Here is a 19,380-nt window from a genome sequence, read left to right as displayed (position 1 = left end):
CCAGGGAGATATTGTCAATTTCCATGTTAGTCGGACGTGATACTGGATGGGAATACCGGCTCCTCCCACAGTGACAATAGAGGATTCAGTGGGGGTTATTTCCACGTAGGGGGGCACAGACGACATAGTGGCACCGGTATCGGCCAGAAGGTCCACATAATGATCTCCTATTTTAACCGTTGTCATGGGTTCTTCTCTCATTGAGCTGCACAATCTGATCATAGTCGCTTGTACCACCTTTTCTCCGTGACACCCTATTGGGTTTTGAGTAGGGTTGGGGTCAGAGTATGTAAAAGAAGGCGGGGAGGAAGCTTGTCGCCAGATGGGGTACATCCTTCCTGGGGGTTAAAGTGACAATCAGGAGTCCAATGTCCTTTTGCCCCACATCTTCTACATTGATCTTGGGATCTATCTCTCCTCTGCCATTATCCTCTGACTCTACCTCCTCCATTGTAACCTCCTCTCCCTCTGCTTGCCTGCTGACCGTGACCCTGCCCTCTCTTTCCTTGGTAGAACTGCCTGTGACTTTAGGCTTTTGATCTCTGGGGGTCGTGGACAGTCCTTCTCGGTCCATGTCTACCAAGGAAGTAACTACTTCTGTCCATGGCAGTGAGATTAATGTCCAGGTGAGATTAATGAATTTGTAACATTGCGCCTGCTCTGGCAGCATAGAATTCAACAATGTCTGAACAGCTAAGGATCCATTTTCGTCCAACGAAACACCAGCATGTTCTTCCCAACAGTTCTTAAATAGGCCACAAATTTGGGCATTCTCTCACCCTTTTTCTGCAAACACAGAGTCACTTCACCTATGTCACTATGCTCCTTGGACCCCTGCATGGTAGGCTCTTTCCCTCTATTTACTAACTAGTGTTCGAGGGACTCATTTCCTTCATTTAAATGATCATCACTGGGAGCCCAGTCCCCATTTACGCTGGGTGGGACTGCGATCCCATCCTTCAAAGTTGGCCAAGATGCACCATAAGAGTATTTTAGAAGCTTAGAAGCAGCAAAACATCCCCTGGGAGGGGGCTATAAATACCACACATTTAAGTCAATTTCCAATTATTGATTTTATAGGTATTAGCTATTCTTAGAGATGTATATTTTTCTTTGCCAATTCAGAATAGATCAACTGTCCGCTGAAATGGTTAATTTTCCTACAGAACCTAAGGAGGCGGAGAGTGGGAGGAGAACTTAGAATGATGTCATTTGCGTCACTTATATTGTTCAATTACTTTTATTCCGCATGAATTTCTTTGTTTTAAACTGATTGCAATTTCCGATGTTTCGTGGTTTAGAGAAATCTTACAAGTTTTCTTTTTAGCTCAAAGGTTGACACAAATCACTTTCAGCTCAGACGCGCTGGTGGCTCTCCCACATTTAGTTGCGAGAGCCCTATCTAGAGAGTCCTTTCGGGGTTCATGTCCTGTTAAATTAGAGATCCTGCCAACTACGCCAATTTTGTCGTGGAAATAACAAAGTCAGGTACTTTGAGTTTCGCTTCGGGTCATTTATTTTGGACACGAATCGTGGAGGGGTTGTTGTGGTCCGAAGGCCACTCCAAAATCCCCTGTATTACAGTATTAAGAGCACATATTGATATCATATAGTAAACAATTCTTGAAGACAAAAAGCAAGCTTCCGCGGGCCATGATTACAGAACAAACTTTGGTACGTTTTCTGTCTCTCGCTAAAACAAATTCAAAAGCAACTTGTCAGCAGGATAAATGCTGCAGCTGTGATATTTGTTTACATTATTCGACCTTCCAAACTTTTGTACAGAAATCAGTAAAATATGGCTAAATATCCCATCATGCTTTGGCAAGTGCCTATTTTTATAAAATATAGCCAAGCAATGATATATTAATGAATTACCTTAAGCGGGCAACTAATCCGCACATTAAATTCCCTTCTACAAACTTCTTGGGAGTGAAGGTAATCTGTACGAATAATTAATAGATAACATCGGCCCACACCCTGGTGAATGACATTCCCTGAAAGTGCAGACCACTATAGGAACTGGATGAATCAGAGAATAGATTAGAATCCCTACAGTGCAGAAGGAGGCCATTCAGCCCATCGAGTCTGCACCAACTCTCAGAAAGAGCACCTCACTTTGGCCCAATGTCCCGTTCTATCCCCTCAGCCCCATCTAACCTTTGGATGCTTAGGGCCAATTTAGCGTGGCCAATCCATCTAACCTGCACATCTTTGGACAGTGGGAGGAAGCCCACGCAGACACAGGGAAAAAGTGCAAACTCCACATGGACGGTGAACCGAGGTGGGGATTGAGCCCTGGGTTCCTGCCGCTGTGAGGCAGCAGTGCTAACACTGTTCCATCGTGCTGGGACAATGAGTTAGAACATGGCTTTAACCCTTTCCTGCAGTTCAGTACTGTTTCAGGCCCAAGGTACAAAACTGGCCCGAATTTGACATGCGTAGTCTTGGAAATAGTTATAAATAGTTGGGCTGGATTGCTGGGCTGTCATCTGGAATGCACCTATCAATGGAACAAGCAAAATGTGGCCAACAAAGAAACGTCTGAGGGAACATTGTTTCCCCAGCAACCTGTGCGTACTTCACCCAACAGAGCTCGATGCTGGCATTAAAATGCCTGGAGCAGAGAGTGTGCTTGTTAACATGAAGCATTTTAACAACACATATTAGAACAAATTTGAAATCCAGCTCCACCCGTTCCTTTGTGTTATTTTGAAACCTCAGTAACAGTCATCACAGCCTGGAGCCATGCTGTTCCAGACTCATTCTGGCGTTTCAAATCTTCATCTAAAAATTCTGTACTCCACTAATTCTTGTGACGTGGAGATGCCGGCTTTGGACTGGGGTGAGCACAGTAAGAAGTCTTACAACGCCAGGTTAAAGTCCAACAGGTTTGTTTCAAACACTAGCTTTCGGAGCACTGCTCCTTCCCCAGGTGGACATTCATACGGTGCCCACTAATTGTTGGAATAGAATTGAAAAGTAGGGAAGTTATGCTAAACCCCCATACTGCACCTCAGTTGGACCACACTTCAATTACTGCAGTCAGTTCCGGTCTCCACATTATAAAAAGGATGCAGAGGCACTGGAGTGTGTGCGGAGAAGATTTACAAGTATGATAGCAGAAACGAATGGCTATAAGTATCAGAAAAGAATTGAGAGGCCGGACCTTCTCTCTTCACCAAAGAAGGCCGAGGGGGTGACCTAATAGAGGTCTTTAAAATCATGAAAGGTTTTGACAAAGTGGATACTGAGAGAATGTTCCTCTCGCGAAGAAGAACATAATTGCAGGCCATCAGACGAAGATGGTCACCAAGAAATCCAAGTGGAATTTCAGGAGCAGCTTCTTTACCCAAAGAGTGGTGGGAATGTGGAACTCACCACCACAGGGGGTGTGCGAACCGAATGGGGAAGCTGGACACACGTATGATGGAGAAGCAAATAAGAGGGTTACCAAGGTTGATTTAGCTGAGGAAAAAGGGGAGGAGGCCCAAGTGGAGCTAAACCAGCATGGGCTGGTGGGGCTGAATGGCCTTCATCTTTACATCCCTTGTAAACCTATCTAACTCAATGAGGTAAAAATTGCTGATCATTTGGGATCTTGATGAAAAACAGTCTATTTCCTGAAAGAATGAGTGTGAAAGATTTGTTACAGACTCAGAAGCAAGGCAAACCTAAAGGCCTTTATTTTCCTCACAATCTGTCTATAAGCAGAGGGGTTTTAATTTTTGGAATTGACTCTGCCGGGTTTTCCGAAACCCATGGATTGTGCAGCCAATTTTCAAAGCAACTGGCAGCAAACTCTCTTTAGGGTTAAATCACAAATATAGTTTATTCATTCATTGAAATCAGGGGAATAGTCGCAACCACACACACACACGCGCACACAGTAATAGGATAGGAAAGAGTAGTTTTTACAACAATGATTAACTTAAAAAGAAAGTTAAAATCACAGATGTGGCTAGCCATTCACAGAAGTGCCAGAGTTCAGAAAGTCAGAGTACTGTGCGGGTTCCTTCATGGTGGAACTGCAGTACCGGTGGAGTTGCAGAATTCCTTTAAAGTTGATGGTGACACAGCCAGATGAGGCTGCTACACAGGGACCTCATTCAGCAGGCAATGGCTGGAATCGTTCAGGAAAACAAACTGCAAGTAGGCTTGGACTTGATGCAGGCTGTAGGGTTCGCAGGCTGAAGGATAAAAAGCAGACAATTGCGAGTCTCAAAATATAAGATTAAAAATGTCCGCAGGCCAGAAGCTTGTGACATTGTCCATTAGGAAGTCAGTGTGGGCTAATGAAATGAAAGGAAATGAAAATAGCTTATTGTCACAAGTAGGCTTCAATGAAGTTACTGTGAAAAGCCCCTAGTCGCCACATTCTGGCGCCTGTTCGGGGAGGCTGGTATGGGAATTGACCCCGCGCTGCTGGCCTTGTTCTGCTTTACAAGCCAGTTGTTTAGCCCACTGTGCTAAACCAGCCCCTTTAACGTGCGGTTTCTAGGCCTCTGGCCAAAATCCATTGTTTACTTCAGGAGGTAGATGGTGTTTATTCGCATCATTGCAGGTATAATGAGTTTTGATGGCTTCCCCGTTATAGGACCAGGCTAGGGAGCATCATCATCCGCTAGTCCCTAATTTCATTGATTCTCATGTGTCCTCACAGTCAGAGGAGTGAGATTCCACGGGGTTGAGGGTTGAGCTTTTGTCCTGTAACTACCGTTGAAAAGTGGATTTTATGCCAATGCTGCCATGAGAGCTCAAAACTCCTACTAGTGTCAACTTGCCAGTACCATCCGAAGGGACCATCAGCCACTGACCTGACCCTTAGCCAGGGGCAATGCCTGACGTCAGTGGCATCAGCAAGATTGTGCACTGAAATCTTCCAGCTGCTGCGGGGCGAGGGTTGCATTGCTGGTGGCTGTGAAGATCATGAGCAAGGTTGTCGTTCACTGTTGCTTCGGGGAGGCCATGGGCGATCTCCTCAAAGAGAGCTGAAACATTTCAATCTCTTGCCAGAGAGCAGCAGGCAGAATGAGCACCTGGGTCAGTGAGAACTATAGTTTTCTCCAAATTGCCGAGTGCCCATTGCTGTGCAGGCAACACCCGAAAACTCAGCTGTGCAGCTCAGTCGCAAAGGATCCCAGCTGGTGAGTGAGCATTAGTGACGAAACATGCAGATCAATACTCATTTCTTTCAATTCTTTTAAACGGAATGTGGGCTTCACTGGCCAATCCAGCATTTATTACCCATCTCTAATTGTCCTTGAGAAGGTGGTGGTAATCTGCCTTCTTGAACCGCGGCTGTCCATGTGGTGTAAGTACACCCGCAGTGCTGTTAGAGAGTCATTCCTAGGCTTTTGACAGTGAAGGAATGGCGATATAGTTCCACGTCAAGATGGTGTGTGACTTGGAGGGGAACTTGCTGGTGTTGATGATCCATACATCTGCTATGCTTTTCCTTCCGGATGGTAGAGGTCTCGGGTTTGGAAGATGCCGTTGAGTGAGGTGCGACGGTGTATCTGATACATGGTGCAGACTGCTGCTCACTGTGCATTGGTGGAGATGCTCTGGAGATGCCCAGCAGGGGTCTGTAGAGAATGCATCAAGATTTGTGGTGGTTTATCATGGCCGAACCTCACACAGCCATTGGCAGCACCTATATGGTGAGGGGCTGAGAAGCAAGAGAAGGAAGAGGAAGATGAAGCGAGGACACAACTTAGCCACTTTCTGGGCAGACTGCTCACGCACAACTCATCCAATTGCGATTTCAGTCCTGCACCATGCCCTCTCTTTGTTACTGAGCAGATTCTCATCTGCTTTGTGCAAGCTGTGAGACATGACTGAGAGGCTTGTAGCAGGGCTCAGTGTCTGAGGGGAAATCTATGAATTTGAAGTAGTGTCCCAGCTAAGGAGAGCTCCAAGGATGCAACTGTTATAGTTGCGGCACAGCTGTCATCCCCACCCTCCACAGCGCAGATACACACACCTCAGTGGGAAATATTAATGGTCAGGCCCCTGGGCACAATCTGGTGAGCACCACACCGCTGATGATGAACATCAGGGGGAGACAGGAACCCCCAAGGCGAGACAGCAGTCGGTAGTCTAGAACATAAGACCATAAGACCATAAGACATAGGAGTGGAAGTAAGGCCATTCGGCCCATCGAGTCCACTCCGCCATTCAATCATGGCTGATGGGCATTTCAACTCCACCTACCAGCATTCTCCCCGTAGCCCTTAATTCCTCGCGACATCAAGAATTTATCTATCTCTGCCTTGAAGCCATTTAGCGTCCCGGCCTCCACTGCACTCCGCGGCAATGAATTCCACAGGCCCACCACTCTCTGGCTGAAGAAATGTCTCCGCATTTCTGTTCTGAATTTACCCCCTCTAATTCTAAGGCTGTGCCCACGGGTCCTCGTCTCCTCGCCTAACGGAAACAGTTTCTTTGCGTCCACCCTTTCTAAGCCATGTATTATCTTGTAAGTTTCTATTAGATCTCCCCTTAACCTTCTAAACTCCAATGAATACAATCCCAGGATCCTCAGCCGTTCATCATATGTTAGACCCGCCATTCCAGGGATCATCCGTGTGAATCTCCGCTGGACACGCTCCATTGCCAGTATGTCCTTCCTGAGATGTGGGGCCCAAAACTGGACACAGTACTCCAAATGGGGCCTAACCAGAGCCTTCTAAAGGCTCAGTAGCACATCGCTGCTTTTATATTCCAACCCTCTTGAGATAAATGACAACATTGCATTCGCTTTCTTAATCACAGATTCAACCTGCATGTTTACCTTTAGGGAATCCTCGACTAGCACTCCCAGATCCCTTTGTACTTTGGCATTATGAATTTTCTCACCGTTTAGAAAGTAGTCTATGCTTGGATTTTTTTTTCCAAAGTGCAAGACCTCACATTTTCTCACGTTGAATTGCATCAGCCATTTCCTGCACCACTCTCCCAAACTGTCTAGATCCTTCTGCAGCCTCCTCACTTCCTCAGCACTACCTGCCTGACCACCTAACTTCGTATCATCGGCAAACTTCGCTAGAATGCCCCCAGTCCCTTCATCCAGATCATTAATATATATGGTGAACAGCTGCGGCCCCAACACTGAACCCTGTGGGACACCGCTGGTCACCGGCTGCCATTCCGAAAAAGAATCTTTTATCCCAACTCTCTGCCTTCTGTCAGACAGCCAATCCTCAACCCATGCCAGTAGCTCACCTCGAACACCATGGGCCCTCACCTTACTCAGCAGCCTCCTGTGTGGCACCTTATCAAAGGCCTTTTGGAAATCCAGATAGACCACGTCCACTGGGTTTCCCTGGTCTAACCTACTTGTCACCTCCTCAAAGAATTCTAACAGGTTCGTCAGGCACGACCTCCCCTTACTAAATCCATGTTGACTTGTTCTAATCCGACCCTGCTCTTCCAAGAATTTAGAAATCTCATCCTTAACGATCGATTCTAGAATTTTACCAACAACCGAGGTTAGGCTAATTGGCCTATAATTTTCCATCTTTTGTCTTGATCCTTTCTTGAACAAGGGGGTTACAACAGCGCTCTTCCAATCGTCCGGGACTTTCCCTGACTCCAGTGATTTTTGAAAGATCTCAACCAACGCTTCCGCTATTTCTTCAGCCACCTCTCTCAGAACTCTAGGGTGTAGCCCATCGGGGCCAGGAGATTTGTCAATTTTAAGACCTTTTCGCTTTTTTAGCACCATCTCTTTTGTAATGGAAACCATACTCAACTCAGCCCCCTGACCCTCTATAATTTTTGGAATATTACTCATGTCTTCCACTGTGAAGACAGACGCAAAGTACTTATTAAGTTCTCCAGCCATTTCCTCGTCTCCCATCACTAGCCTTCCGGAATCAGTTTGAATTGGCCCAATATCTACTTTGGCCTGTCGTTTGTTTCTTATGTATTGAAAGAAACTTTTACTATCATTTCTTATATTAATGGCTAGCCTGCCTTCATATTTGATCCATATCAAATTCATATAGAACAGTACAGCACAGAACAGGCCCTTCGGCCCTCGATGTTGTGCTGAGCCATGATCACCCTACTCAAACCCACGTATCCACCCTATACCCATAACCCAACAACCCCCCCCCCCCCCCTAACCTTACTTTTCAGGACACTACGGGCAATTTATCATGGCCAATCCACCTAACCCGCACATCTTTGGACTGTGGGAGGAAACCGGAGCACCCGGAGGAAACCCACGCACACACGGGGAGGACGTGCAGACTCCGCACAGACAGTGACCCAGCCGGGAATCGAACCTGGGACCCTGGAGCTGTGAAGCATTTATGCTAACCACCATGCTACCGTGCTGCCCCCTCGTCAGCGTCACTCCAGCAGATCCACAGCTGATTGGAGGAGTCCCAGAGGCTACGGGCGCAGGAGATGGCGTTGGCAATGCGTAGCACCGAGGCCAACACTGCTAGGGTGGCGACCGCAGTGGAGAACCTGGTGCACAATGTCGGCACCATTAGTGAAGGTGTCCAAGCTGTCACGCAGTTTATGATGGCCATGGCTGAGGGTCTCGGCAGAATGTCCGACTCTCTGGGGGCTGTCACCCAGTGCCAGGCCGACCTTGACATTGACCTTGATGAGGTTATGTGGACCATGGGGAACCGCCAGGGCCGGCAGAACCAGATGATGCAGGGGTAGCTAGGGCTCGAACCAGCTGCCCCTCCATCCCAAGGCGAATCCAGGGCCCTATGGGCACCGACCAAGCGGGAGAGGGCGCTGAATACCAACCTGGACCCGTCCCATGCAATGACAATGATGGCCACCAGGTCCCCCGGGTTCCACCCCCCCCTGATGGGGCCACGTCCCGCAGCCAGCACATGGGACAGGGCAGCATGACAGAGGCTGGTTTATCTCACTGGGCTAAATCACTGGCTTTTAAAGCAGACCAAGCAGGCCAGCTGCACGGTTCGATTCCCGTACCAGTCTCCCCGGACATGCGCCGGAATGTGGCGACTAGGGGCTTTTCACAGTAACTTCATTGAAGCCGGCTCGTGACAATAAGCGATTTTCACTTTCACTTTCATGTGCCGCCGACAAGTGAGCCGGGGCCCTCCGGCCTGATGCCCCTCTGCTGCCCCCCAGAGCGCCCCTCCCCCACCCTCCCATGGCGGCCCATCCTGTGGAGGGTCCCCCACCCCCAGCCGAGGGTCCCCCACCCCCCCCATCAAGCGCTTGGGTGGCAATCCCACTGCCCCCGTGCTCTTTGCCTGTGAGCAAAGATGGTTTCTCACTTCGGCTCCCCACAGAAGCCCTTTGTCATTTTAATATAATTTTCAAAAGGAGTGTTAATCGTCGCCAGTGTGCTGGGGAGGCCGCTGAATGACGGGAGGCCATTGGATATGGAGTGGCTCACGTTAATTGCATGGAGATAGGGCTTAAGTGGTGATAATTGGTTTCCCGCCACGCTACAGCGAGATCTTGATTTCACTGACAGGAGTTGGCCAGTTGCATCGCAAGCTGTTTGGCGCCTGGCTCGGTTCTTGTTTTCTGCCTTTCCCGCCATTCACTGGCCTCGTTCCTCTTGAATGGGAGCGTAACTAGGCTGGAGAACAGCACCCATAATGCTAACCCATAATGTAACTAGGCTGGAGAACAGCACCCATAATGCTAACTTGCAGGGAGCACAATGTTGGCATGCGGCCACAACTTGGAGAATGGCAGCTTGCATGAAGGCTAGGGACCGGCAAGGGTGCATCAGTGGTGGTGGTGGTGGCGGCGGTGGCTTGATTCCCCTGGTGTGGTTGTGGGGGTGGGTGAGGTTAATAGGAACAGTCAGGCAAGGTAAGAAAATAGGGAGATTTGAAGTGCGGTGTAGAAGAGAGGGCCTGCTGAGTATACATGTTCAGATATATCCCCACAGAGTTGCGAGTACAACATAAACATTCAATAGTGAACAAAAAAACACAACATTGTTTCTCCCACTAAAAAGTAAATGTCCACAACCAGCTCTCCTGTAACCATCTATGTGTGTCAATCATGAGGCACACCAGTACGTAATAATAATCTTTATTGTCACAAGTAGGCTTACACTGCAATTAAGTTGCTGTGAAAAGCCCCTAGTCGCCATATTCCGGCGCCTGTTCAGGTACACAAAGGGAGAATTCAGAACGTCCAAATTACCTAACAGTACGTGTTTTGAGACTTGTGGGAGGAAATCAGAGCATCCGGAGGAAACCCACGCAGACACAAGGAGAATGTGCAGACTCCACACAGACAGTGACCCAAGCCTGGAATTGAACCTGGGACCCTGGCGCTGTGAAGCCACAGTACTAACCACTGTGCTCCCATGCTGCCTCTGACTAGCTCTCTGACTAAGATCATCTCAGCAAATAATGATGATACACACATGAATAATGTGAAAGCCAATAGAATGTGATACATTTACCAATGAAGTTTAAATTTGAAATTCATCTATGCCACCTATGGGATCTCAATAAGTCTCAGGGTAATGGCCATGGAGTTGGCCAGGAGAGTTGTGACTGTAATGAAGACTCTCCCTAGTTGTCCAGGAGGCTCTTGTATATCTGCCCATATCTGCTGTACTGTCGATTGACAGTGGGTTTCACCACTTGAAAACTTGCCCCCTGTTGCGTGATCACATGTGTCTCCCATGCATGCCATTGGCACCTTTGATCTTATAATTGGAAACTCACGCGATCCAGCAAAAAGACAAGCGAGCAGAAGAGTTACTCTCTCCCTGTTCCATCATCTGGAATGGAATGACATCCTTCAAATTCCACCCAGAGTTAATGTTACAGATCACTGACCTCTCATCAATCTACTCACATAACCAAACTTTTAGTTACCTGTCTTAATATCTCCAGATGTGACTCAGTATCAGATACCGTTTGCTAACTCTTCTGTGAAGATCTTTGGGATGTTTCATTGTGTTACTTGTTGCCCAAAGGCAACTTGCATCACTTTCAGTGAAACTGCACGATGTCTAAAATCATAGAATCTTTACTGTGCAGAAAGGAGGCCATTCAGCCCATCGAGTCTGCATCGACCTTCCGAAAGAGCATTCTCCCCCTGTCCACTCCCCAGGTTCACCCTGCCCTATCCCCATAAACCCATAACCTAACCTGCTCATCCCTGGACACTAAGGAGAAATTTAGCATGGCCAATCTACCTAACCTGCACACCCTTGGGCTGTGGGAGGAAAGCGCAGCACCCAGAGAAAGCCCACGCAGACACAGGGAGAAACTCCACATAAACACCAAGGTCGGAAATGAACTAGGGTCCCTGGCGCTGTGAGGGAAAAGGGAAAATAATTGCCTAGTCATTTATTTTTGTAATCCACGATGTTGCAGTAATATAGAAACAGAAAATGCTGGATGAACTAAGCAGGTTTGGCAGTATCTGTGGAGAGAGAAACTGAGTTACTGTTTCGAGCCAGTATGTCTCTTCAAAAATCATGTTGCAATGATCCCTTGGCAATATCCTCGCTACTTTTCCCTGGATTTTGTGGCCATCCTGGGACATGAAAGTGGATTGGGATTGCAACCATGTAGAATGATTCTTATTATTTCATGTTTTCCTTTTGAAACAGTCTTGCAGTGACTCACATACGGGCGAGAGTGCTGAAGTCGTTGCAGAAAGAACAGTATCGCTTGGACCTCTGTATCGCAGCTACAATAATGGTAGGTAGTATTTTAGCTTTCTGACTGAGTGTGGTGCTGCACTGTCTAAAACAAATATTTTCGGCATGCGGTGAATGATGCATCAAAACTTGCTGAGGTTGGAGACTGAATTGAAACAATTTGTGTAACGCATTTAATACAGGTGAAATGCCAAATTAGGAATACATTTACGCTTGAATTAGATAAGAATCTTTGCTCTTCTTGAGAAACAATGTGTTGGGTCATTGCCAATGTCTCCTCCCAGCCTTTCTCTTTTGCATCATCTGTGACCTGGGTGAATTATCAGATCTGGCATCAAGTGTTATTCCTGCAGTCATCAAACAGTGATATGTTTGGACGGAAACCAGGCTTCTTCGAAACCCTGAGTGCCCAAAGCATAAAATCCTTCAGCACTCCGACACCCACTTCCCACAGGGCTGGTTTAGCACAGTGGGCTAAACAGCTGGCTTGTGAAATGAAAATGAAATGAAAATCGCTTACTGTCACGAGTAGGCTTCAATGAAGTTACGGTGAAAAGCCCCTAGTCGCCACATTCCGGTGCCTGTTCGGGTAAGGCTGGTACGGGAATTGAACCGTGCTGCTGGCCTGCCTTGGTCTGCTTTTAAAAGCCAGCGATTTAGCCCAGTGTGCTAATGCAAAACAAGGCAGCAGCGCGGGTTCAATTCCCGTACCGGCCTCCCCGAATAGGTGCCGGAATGTGGCGGCTCAGGGCTTCTCACAGTAACTTCATTGAAACTGGGCAGCACGGCGGTGCAGTGGTTAGCACTGCTGTCTCACGGCGCCGAGGTCCCAAGTTCGATCCCGGCTCTGGGTCACTGTCCGTGTGGAGTTTGCACATTCTCCCCGTGTTTGCGTGGGTTTCACTCCCACAACCCAAAGATGTGCAGGGTAGGTGGATTGGCCACGTTAAATTGCCCCTTAATTGGAAAAAGAATTGGACACTCTAAAATTTAAAAAAAAACGTAACTGATGCTTACTTGTGACAATAAGCGATTATTATTATGTGCACACGCACATGCTGATTTGCTCACTTCCTAGTCCAGAGATGCCGCGATCAACTCAACAGCCCAACTGAAGCCATGGCTAAAGGAAGAAAGGCTTGCATTTTTTTTTTTATTAGTTCATGGGACATGGGTGTTGCAGCCTGTGCCAGCATTTATTCGCCATCCCAAATTGCCCTTGAGCGGGGCAGTCAGGAGTCAACCACATTGCTGTGTGTCTGGAGTCACATGTAGGCCAGACCTGGTAAGGATGGCAGATTTCCTTCCCTAAAGGATGATAGTGAACCAGATGGGTTTTTACGACAATCGACAATGGTTTCATGGTCATCATCAGACTTTTAATTTCAGATTTTTAAAAATTGAATTCAAATTTCACCATCTGCAGTGGTGGGATTTGAACCTGGGCCCCCAGTGCATTACTTTGGGTCTCTGGTTTATGAGTCCAGTGATAATACTATCATGCCACCGCCTCCCCTTAATTTTTAACGACCTCAGGATGTTCCAAAGTACTCTTACATTGATTTTGTACATTTGTCATGGGGGTAACATGAATTGTATAATATAAGGTCAATTCAGAGAACAGACAAGATTTGGACCTTTGGCCTTTAGATTTAGATGGCCTCTTTGTGCACTGGATAATGCCTTTACTCCTCGAGTGCAAAGGGAGGAGAATATGACTAGTAACCAGATCAGATGACCACATTCTGCAATCACATGCTGATATACTGGTCATTAATATTTGCACTATTATACCTAGCCAGGACATTTATCATGCATTTTAGTTAAATAGACTTTGAAACAAAAACGAGACTTGTGGGGACCATTCCCAGCCACATTACGCTGACACAAATCCTGCTATGCCGGGTGAATTCTGGAAGAGGCCTGAATTGGGATTTGTGCCCGGTGCCAAACAGTTTCCGATGTTCCAGGCCCTCCCAGCAGACGTGAACCTGCTTCCCATTCATTGAAATGGATTTAAATATTCAAAGTCGGCTCAACACCGGATCTTTTAGGCATGTGCCATGCTCCGAACCTCCAGCGTGACATGGCACCGGCGGGAGACAAAACGTGGCGTGATGACCATGCCGGGAGGGGGTGCTCAGAGACCATCGTAACCCCCATGTGGCCGGGGACATGGCAGATCAGTGCCCTGGCATTGCCAACCTGGCACTGCCAGATTGACACCGCCTGGGGGAAGGGCCTGAGGGGGAAGGGCCTGTGCAGAGATCCATTTGGAGGGGCCCCGATGTCAGCGATCCTTTGGAGGGGGGGAGAGAAGGGGGCGGGGGAGGGGTTTGATGTCAGCGATCCTTGGGAGTGGGGGGTGGAGGGAACTGATGTCAGTGATCATTAATGGGGGGAGATGCGATGCTCGATGCGGGGGGTGGGAGGGGGGGGGGGGGGGGGGGGGGAGGGGAGCCTATCACTTCACATTGAGATTGGCCAGACTTCTGAGGAGCCAGTCCTGCAGGCGTCTTTAGGTCCCGCCCCTCTCAATGCCAGTGCAAATCGCGAACCCCTCCAAAAAAAATAAAAAGTGGGTGTGGATTGCGATTGGCACCGTGTTTCCCGCGAGAGGTGACACTTAGGGCGAAATTCTCCGCACTCACGACGGTGCGGAGAATAGCGGGGGTCGTAACTTTTTACGGCCACGCTAGTCTGACGCCCTCCCGCTATTCTCCACCCCCCCACGCCCGACTCCCGACACGAATCGCTGCCGCCGTTTTTTTACGGCCAGCAGCGATTCTCAGCTGGCCGATGGGCCGAAGTCCAAGCCCTTTACGGCTGTTTTTACGAACGGCAAACACACCTGCTCTGGCCGTTCGTAAAAACGGCCGTAAAGTCCCGATTTTGAAAACCATGGCACCGATTGGCACGGCAGTACCACGGCCGTGCCAAGGGTGCCATGGGCCCGCGATCGGTGGGCACCGATCGCGGGCAGCGGGTCCGATTCCCGCGCACTCTTTGTCCTTCCGCCGCCCCGCTGTATCACTTCACGGGGCGGCTGAGGGGCATCCCGGCCCGCGCATGCGCGGGTTTCGCGTAAATGCGCGATGACGTCATCCGCGCATGCGTGGGTTGGAGTCCTCCAATCTGCGCATGCGCGGCTGACGTCATGTGACGCGTCAGCCGGCGCAAACTCTGGCAAGCCGGCTTAACGAATTTCGTTAAGCCCGCGATGCCGGAGTTCACGGCCGCGGCATACTAGCCCCGACCGGGGACCAGAATCGGTTCCCGGTCGGGGAGGGGGAGGCTGGCGTCAAACCCGCCCGGATTTGACGCCATCCTTACGATTTCTCCCTGTCTGGGAGAATCGATCATTTTTTGGGAGAATTGTGCCCATCAATGTTGCCATTAAACTACTAGAATGCGGTAAAATGTTCACTATTGCCCTTTAGGGACGGAAATCTGCCGTCCTTAAACCGTCTGGCCTACATGTGACTCCAGAACCACAGCAAAGTGGTTGACTCTTTGGCAGATTGCTCAATCTAGAATGGCCTATCGAGCCGCTCAGCTCAAAATCCTGGAACACCTCCACATATCAGCACTGCCAAAGCACCTTCACCACAAGAGTTAGGAACTTGGCGCACCAGCTGCTCAAAGCCAGTTTGGACCAGACAGTACATACTGATCTTCCCAGCACTAGTCAAAGTGTCTCTGTTGTTAATGGGTGTTTCTTTTGAAGTCATTTTGAGCCCAGCCCAGGTCAGAAGGTTCTTATCTGCTAACACATTACCTTATCCATCATCCGACTCTTCATCAGAAGTTGCCTGATTGCAGTCAGCAAGATAACCCAGACAGCAATTCCAAATGGGGCTTAACGCACTGCAAATAGTTTGCAACAGGCCTTGCAACATCTCACAGTGAAGATATTATCGGCACCCATTCCTGCCCTGCCCTTTAAATAATGCAAATAACCTTCCTGTCAGCCTCATGTAAACAGTTCAGTCTAATTCCTTATATTGGGAAGCTGAACAAGAAACGGCAGTGATTAAAGATGCGGCCCTGCCAGGGAATTGTTCAGAAGGTTGGTCGCTAGCAGCTTGTGGTTCGAGGGTCTCACTGTGGATGGTTAAGGAGCTCTTTTCTCCACTGTTAAGAAGAGAGAATATATGTCGGGTGAAGGTAATGGCAGAAGTGGAACCAACAGTGTTCTTGACCGATGGCAGTATCAAATACTCTTTGAGTAAAGTATGATTTTGCACTTTTACAGATCTTGTGAAGTCCTTACAATGTCCCAGTGGTTGTCATCACAGCCAATAAAATACCTTTTATGCTCTCTGTTGCTTTCAAAGAATCATTGAATGACATGACACAGAATGTGGCCATTCGGCCCATTGTACCTGGGTCATTATTTGAAAGCCCTTCAAATTTTTTTTCAGATACATCTCCATGTTTCCTTTTACGAATTATTATTATTAAATGTGTTACCAGGCAGTGCATTCCAGATCATCACAATCGTCTATGGAAAATAAATTCTCCTCAGCTCTCCTAAATCTGAGTCCTTATTGACACTCCAGTCATTGGAAGCAAGGTTTTAAGAAAACAGAGAGCCAAATTGAGTGGTGAGATTATTGACCAGTTAATCTTTATAATGTTGAGGAAATGTTAGCCAGGACACAATGGCAACACACCAGTGCCAAGATCATCTATGGTTCAAGCACTTAGTGACCCACGCCAGTGTTGGTTAAGAATGGAGAGGTGGTCAGCAAGAACAGAGAGGTTTTGACTCTCACTGCATTCTACCACCTCCACCTCAGCACAACCCAGGACAAGGGAGAAAAGGCCATCCGGCAGCTAAGGAACAACATGACCCCATTTCCCTTATCTGGAAGGAGGCGAATATGCCAGGAGAGCAGGGGAGTCCGACTGCAGTAACTACAGAGGAATTTACCTGCTCTCGGCCACAAAGGTCATCACAAGACTTCTCATTAACCATCTTCTCAATGTGGCTGAAGAGCTCCTCCCAGAGTCCCAGTGTGGATTCCACCCACTGAGGGTCACAATGGACATGATCTTCACTGCACAGAGACAACAGCACCAACCCTGGTACATGGCCTTCTTTGACCCCACAACAACCTTCGACACTGCCTGGTGACGGATTATGGAGCACCCGCCCCTGTTTTGCCCCCAAATGCTTGTCACCATCCTCTGCCTGCTCCACAACGGCATCCAAGCCGCCATCCTAACCAGTGGATCCATCACAGACCCAATTCATGTTCGGAGTGGGGTCAAGCAAGGCTGTGTCATGACACCAATGCTCATCTCGATCTCTCTTGGTGCAATGCTCCATCTCCCTCTCAGAAAGCTGGAGCGGAGCCGAACTATAGAATAAACGGGAATCTGTTCAACCTCCATCGCCTGCAGGTCAGGTCCAAGGCCAGATTCCATCCTCTGTCATTGAGCTACTGTAGACAGACTATGCTTGCATCTGCACACACTCTGAGGCTGAGCTCTAAGGCATCGTCAACACCTTTACCGAGTCACTCGGTGCCAGAGGAGGTAGTGGAAGCAGATACGATAGTGACTTTTAAGGGACGTCTCGACAAATACACGAATAGGATGGGAATAGAGGGATATGGTTCCCGGAAGGGTAGGGGTTATAGTTCAGACAAGCAGCATGGTCAGTGCAGGTTGGAGGGCCGAAGGGCCTCTTCCAGTGCAGTAATTTTATTTGTTCTTTGTTCTTTGTTTCTGCTATGTCCTAAACTCTACCACCTCTCCAGCTCTTTCCCTTTCTTCAGGGTCTTCATTAAGAATCATCGCATTATCCAGGGTTTAAACATCCCTCATAAATTCTGCTCCGACTTGGTGATCTGAGCATTGGGAGAATGTTGTGTGTAATAGTGAATATGTTGAGTATGTCCAGTAGGAACTGAATCCCTATTATCCAACCTCATTCCAGATTGGGAATCCTGCCGCCAATTCTGACATTGGCTCCACCAACCTTAGCGAATTGATGCCCTTCATAAGTGAAAGACCAAAGTCTAACCAGGTTCACAATAAAACCACAACAATTAGACTTCCTTACCCCTTCCCACCCAATATCACATTGCAGGATCCATTTCCTCTTCATCCCTGTGTCCACTTTCAAAATTGGTTGACTCTCAGCGGAACTGGAAGATCCTGGCTGGATGTGGAGCGGGAAATTCCCATTACTCATTCTTTCTAACCCTTTGTCTTTCTGCGACAGTTGTGTAACTGTAAGTACTAACGACATCATTAAGCTGTTGACGCTTTTATCTCCTAACAGATGGTGGACTCATTGTTGAACTGGATGAGAACCCCTCAGCAATAAAGGCTGTGGTGGGACTCGGAATCCTCCTTTGCCTGACACTTGTCGTGACATCTGCAGTTGTCTTGACCATCTACACCAGGTGGGGCCGGAGCTTCATCGCCCAGTCGAATGGCCAGAACTACCAGGCTTTCGACAACTACTGATGACACAGAGGTAGCACCGAGGATTGGGCACTGCCCGTGCCTTGGCAGCAGAATTGCAGTGACTCATTTGTTTACCAATACCTTTAGTAGGGAACCCAAGTACACTTGTTTTGCCATTTTGCAAAAGGATTTCTGAATGATTTCACCTGTCTCTTCTGACTTGGTTCTGTGGATTGGGGCACCACCCCTACCTTTTGACAGCTCTGTATTCTGATCTTCTGTGCAACCCTGGTTTGTCCTCATCCCATCATTGGTGGCCAAGCCATTGGCTGTCGAGTTCCTAAGCTGTATAATTCTATCCTCGAACTTCCCCGCCTCTCTATCTCCCTCCCTCATTCTCTCTCCTTTCTCGTTTAAGACCCTTTTTTAAAACCTACCTCTTTTATCAAGCTTGTGGTCACCTGTCTTAACAACTTGCTACATGGCTCAGGGCCAAATTCTGTTTTATAATGCTCCTGTTGAGCACCATGGGATGTTTTACGACAGTAAAAATATTATATTGATGCAAGCTGTTGTTCTTGGACCTACCTTCTAATGGCCCTGGTGGTTGAAGTCACAGGTCAAAAGGAATGAATTAACCCTGAAGACGTCAACAAATATTCCTGGTCATTTGATATCCTCTTAAAAGATTGTGCGGTGGCAGTATCAAAAGAAAGGGAAGGGGAATTGAAACCAAGCATATTTACTAATTTTTCAGAAGTCACAAACTTCACCACAATCTTAGCGGACCGGAGGACCCTTTGAGAGCTGACTGGTGATGATTTGACATGAGGGTCATCGCACCTCAGACGAGGGGCAAGATTGGGAAGGCGGGGACTTCAGGAATAACCTCAGCCGGTGCGGGAATAGAACCCGCGCCGTTGGCATCGTTCCACATCACAAACCAGCCACCCAGCCAAATGAGCTAAACCAAGCATTAAAAACGGTGCCTGGTACACAAGAATTCCTCCGCCCACTTACTGAGGCAAGGGTAGTCTGAACGGATCGCGTCATCCCACGCCTTCCTTAAAGTCACAGATAACTTAACTACGTTGTTAATTGGATTGAAACGCCAACCATATGTTAGTTTAGTTGATGAGGAGTGGTGTCACAAAATAGATATCCTATGGCATGGGAATATTTATTGTTTTTATTCCATTTTGTGTGCACTATGGGTGCTCATTCACCAAACCCAAGAACGCACTTCTCCTATTTCAAACATCCGCTGCGCAGGTCGGCAAATCGTGTTGATGGACTGGGCTTCTCCAACC

The 19,380-nt window shown here is 48.0% G+C and overlaps 1 protein-coding gene across 1 annotated transcript in view; it reads left to right on the top strand.

The window, feature by feature from the left end:
• The window catches only part of LOC119968652 (uromodulin-like 1), a 102,640-nt gene extending 84,004 nt beyond the window's left edge, over nt 1-18,636 (top strand). The window contains exons 27-28 of the mRNA XM_038801272.1: nt 11,597-11,687; nt 17,943-18,636. Coding sequence (XP_038657200.1) covers nt 11,597-11,687; nt 17,943-18,130 — 279 coding nt within the window. The 3' untranslated portion in view covers nt 18,131-18,636. The remainder of the gene's footprint in view (nt 1-11,596; nt 11,688-17,942) is intronic.
• The last annotated feature ends 744 nt before the right edge of the window (nt 18,637-19,380 follow it).

The sequence above is a fragment of the Scyliorhinus canicula genome, chromosome 7, assembly GCF_902713615.1.
Source record: "Scyliorhinus canicula chromosome 7, sScyCan1.1, whole genome shotgun sequence".
In the NCBI taxonomy this organism is placed as follows: domain Eukaryota; kingdom Metazoa; phylum Chordata; class Chondrichthyes; order Carcharhiniformes; family Scyliorhinidae; genus Scyliorhinus; species Scyliorhinus canicula.
This window is presented reverse-complemented; position numbering and strand designations above follow the sequence as displayed.